This window comes from Entamoeba dispar, genomic scaffold (assembly GCF_000209125.1).
Source record: "Entamoeba dispar SAW760 scf_1105229458259 genomic scaffold, whole genome shotgun sequence".
Lineage (NCBI taxonomy): Eukaryota > Evosea > Mastigamoebida > Endamoebidae > Entamoeba > Entamoeba dispar.
In genome coordinates this window covers 28,780-31,921 of record NW_001853103.1, presented here as the reverse complement: position 1 = coordinate 31,921, position 3,142 = coordinate 28,780, and the positions used below count along the sequence as shown (strand labels likewise).

The 3,142-nt window shown below is 25.5% G+C and overlaps 4 protein-coding genes across 4 annotated transcripts in view, besides 4 other annotated features; 1 reads left to right on the top strand and 3 right to left on the bottom strand.

The window, feature by feature from the left end:
- The window catches only part of EDI_339010 (uncharacterized protein), a gene marked incomplete at both ends in the record, with an annotated part of 1,383 nt that extends 1,320 nt beyond the window's left edge, over positions 1–63 (bottom strand). Inside the window, one exon of the mRNA XM_001733202.1 lies at positions 1–63. This exon is cut by the window's left edge and continues 1,320 nt beyond it. Within this exon, the coding sequence (XP_001733254.1) occupies positions 1–63 (63 nt within the window).
- A 188-nt stretch (positions 64–251) lies between these two features.
- Positions 252–302: a microsatellite.
- Positions 303–338: 36 nt separating this feature from the next.
- Positions 339–427: a sequence feature (AT_rich).
- A 57-nt stretch (positions 428–484) lies between these two features.
- On the top strand, positions 485–970 carry EDI_339000 (osteoclast-stimulating factor, putative; the record flags this gene model as incomplete). The annotated part of the gene is made up of 1 exon (XM_001734383.1): positions 485–970. The coding sequence occupies one exon, from the start codon at positions 485–487 to the stop codon at positions 968–970; it is 486 nt and encodes a 161-aa protein (XP_001734435.1).
- A 140-nt stretch (positions 971–1,110) lies between these two features.
- Positions 1,111–1,150: a sequence feature (AT_rich).
- EDI_338990 (uncharacterized protein) lies at positions 1,141–1,788 on the bottom strand (the record flags this gene model as incomplete). The annotated part of the gene is made up of 1 exon (XM_001734382.1): positions 1,141–1,788. The coding sequence occupies one exon, from the start codon at positions 1,786–1,788 to the stop codon at positions 1,141–1,143; it is 648 nt and encodes a 215-aa protein (XP_001734434.1).
- A 68-nt stretch (positions 1,789–1,856) lies between these two features.
- Positions 1,857–2,156: a sequence feature (AT_rich).
- EDI_338880 (uncharacterized protein) overlaps positions 2,154–3,142 on the bottom strand; it is a gene marked incomplete at both ends in the record, with an annotated part of 2,585 nt that continues 1,596 nt past the window's right edge. Inside the window, one exon of the mRNA XM_001734381.1 lies at positions 2,154–3,074. Coding sequence (XP_001734433.1) covers positions 2,154–3,074 — 921 coding nt within the window. The remainder of the gene's footprint in view (positions 3,075–3,142) is intronic.

Sequence of the window (3,142 nt, the reverse complement as noted above, 5' to 3'; positions counted from 1 at the left end):
AACTAATAAATGTCGTGGTAAGTTACTAAAAGGAAATAATAAACACTTTAAGTATTTATTCATCTCCAGATACAACTCAACTACTTTTATAGTTCTTTGATCAAACTTATAAGTCTTAATATTACTAATACTATATTCAATTTTTTCTTTTGAAAAAAAAAAAAGAACAGAAGGTTGTCGATTAGAAATGACCAAGAAACTGCATTCGGTTTCATTCTCAATTCACGTTGATGATATTCTTATTGAAACAGTTTTTTCTATTTTTTTCTTCTATCTTCTTTTTTTATTTTTATTTAATTTTTAATAAGTCAAATAATCTCAATGTTTCACAATCTGTCAAAATATAATTAAATCATTTTCAGTTAAATAAAAAACAAAAAACAAAATTAAAATTAACAAAAATCTTTTTCTGAAAAAATTAATTAAAGAACTTGGAATAAAAGAACTCCAACGATGAACTTAAAAATAGAAAGAACCAAAAGAAATGAGTCAACCACCAATTCCTGCAAAAAGAAAAGCTGCAGAAAAAGATCCAAAAGCCACATTCACAAAACCATCAAGACTAATTGCTGCAGCAAAAGCTGGAGAAGATGAATTAATCAGAGAATATATGGATAATCCAACTAAAAAAATTGATATTAATAAAGTTGATTCACTTGGACAATCTTCTATGCACTGGGCTGCACATTCAGGATATCCAAACACTATTGAAACATTAGTACATTATGGTGGTAATGTTAATCTTCAAGATAAGACAGGAGAAACTCCATTACATAAAGCTGCTTGGAGAGATAAAGTACAAACAATTGCAAAATTAATTTCACTTGGAGCAGATATCACTATTAAGAATGATAAAGGAGAGACTCCATTCATGGTTGCTAAAAGTCTTGAAGCAAAGAAACTTTTATACATTCCAACAGTTGATCTTGATGAAGATTGTGAGGATTCACGTGATTCAGATGATGATTAAACTTACTTTTTTTATCATCCAATTTATTTTTTTCAACTTCAGAATGATATTCTTTATTTGTTTTTTTATTTATGGAAAAACAGAAACAGTTAAACATAAATTTGATATAATAATTTGAAATAATTACATAATACTCGATGATAAATTTACTTTTATATTTTATCAATTTATTATTTAATAGGTGTAATATTTGGTAAATATTGCAATATTGGTTCAATTGAAATGGTTAATGGAATTAACCATAAATTTATTTTAACAGCATTTTCAAATATTTCTTTATGGACTTCATCAAGAAAAGCAATAGTACCTTTGTCTTTCAATAAAATTGACCAATGATTTGTTCCATCAAAAATAACAATTTGGTCTATCTTTCTAATTGAAGGAATAGAAGTATTAACAGTAATGGCTTTTGTTGATTTTTTTTCTGTAGCAATAACAAATTTCATAGAAAGAATGCACTCAACAAGAACATTATTTGACCGAGTTTTGATGTATTGAGTAATTCTCCTTTCCATATCTTTTTTTCCTTCACCTACTTTTAGTCTAATAGCTTCATTTCTTAGTTCATCATAACTAAATACAATATTTCCAAAAGGATCAATACATTTGGAAATATGGATAAATGGTAATACTGTATGAATATTAAATTTTTTTGGTTTAACAAAAACAAAAGAAAATCCCCAAGTATTTAATAAACTGATATAAAGAATTTCTCTTAAATTCTCTAAATGAACAGAATTATACTTTCTCTTTTTCACTTGTTCATTTTTGTTTAATTTGGAACTTACTGAATTAACAGGACTGAATGATCTATCCATTTTATGATGAAGTAAACTATGAATTCAAACCCTTTTATACTTTGTTTTGAAGTCATCAAAAATAGAACAATTAAATAAATAATAAAATTTTATTATTATTTTATTATTCTAAAATTGGATACTTCAAACCCTTTAAAATTAGTTCTTTTTATTAATTAATTTATTACTATTTATTATTCTATATTTAAAACCTTCATTATATTTTTAAGTTCATATAAAGATATTTTTTTTTACTATTATAATAAACTATACTAAATTTTATTTTGATACATCATCTTTAAAATGAAGTTATGATTATTAGATTTTATTAAATTTGAATTTTTTTATTTAAAATTTAAAAATTTTAATATTTCACAAAAAATAAATTACATCCATTGAACCACTAACACTTTTTCCATTACATTTTCGTCTTTAATAAAAAGGGTATCTCCAGCAAGTGAAGAGTCTGTATATCGTTGACTAAATTTCATTCCCATTTCAACAACAAAAACTCTTTCTTTTTTAATTACATTCATTGTTTTTTTTAATGAAATAAATATATGCTCATCTGGGTGAATAGCACATGATTTACATTTCTTTTTTATAGGATAAAATGGTGTTGGGGCAATATTAAAAGGGTTTTGAAGTGTAAAAACAAAATGTCCAGGATCGTTTTTGATAAATCCATTAGATGGTATTTTTTTAGTATTATACCATCCAAAAATATTTAGCCTTTTACCTACAAGTAATATCATAACGTTAGTCAGCCCTGTGAATTCTGTTGGACATTCATCTTTGGCTGAATCATAAATGATTTGGTATTGAGATTTACCTGTCCATTTCTTGAAATCATCAAGATATGATTTAATTAAATAATCACTATCAACACATCTCATATACTCACTTTTTTTTTCTTTAAAAGTCCTAATCTTTGCTAAATCATTTTCTCTTCGTATCCTATTCTCTGTTTCCATTTTAAATAATCTGTCTTGTTCTAACATAACTTCTTCTACTAAAGAGGTATTACTTGATTGTGGTGGAACAATTAAAACAGGGATTACATCCTTTTTACAAGATGTATTTGATCGTTGACGAGATATTTTAGATAAGGCATCTGCAGCTTTAAATTTACCATAATATCTTGGGGTAAAGAAAATTCCTTCTTTCTCTATTTCTTTTGGACTTAATTCAAGAGAATTATTTTCAGTTTGTTGTGAAATAGAAGATAGAGAAATCCCACGTTTTCTTGGTGAATCAATATATGTTTTTTCTTGATAACTATAAGATAATTGTGTTGGTTTATAAAACTCAATTTTATTAATTCTACGTTTTTGTGAAGATTCAATTGAAGGATTGGGTTCTATTATTATTGGCT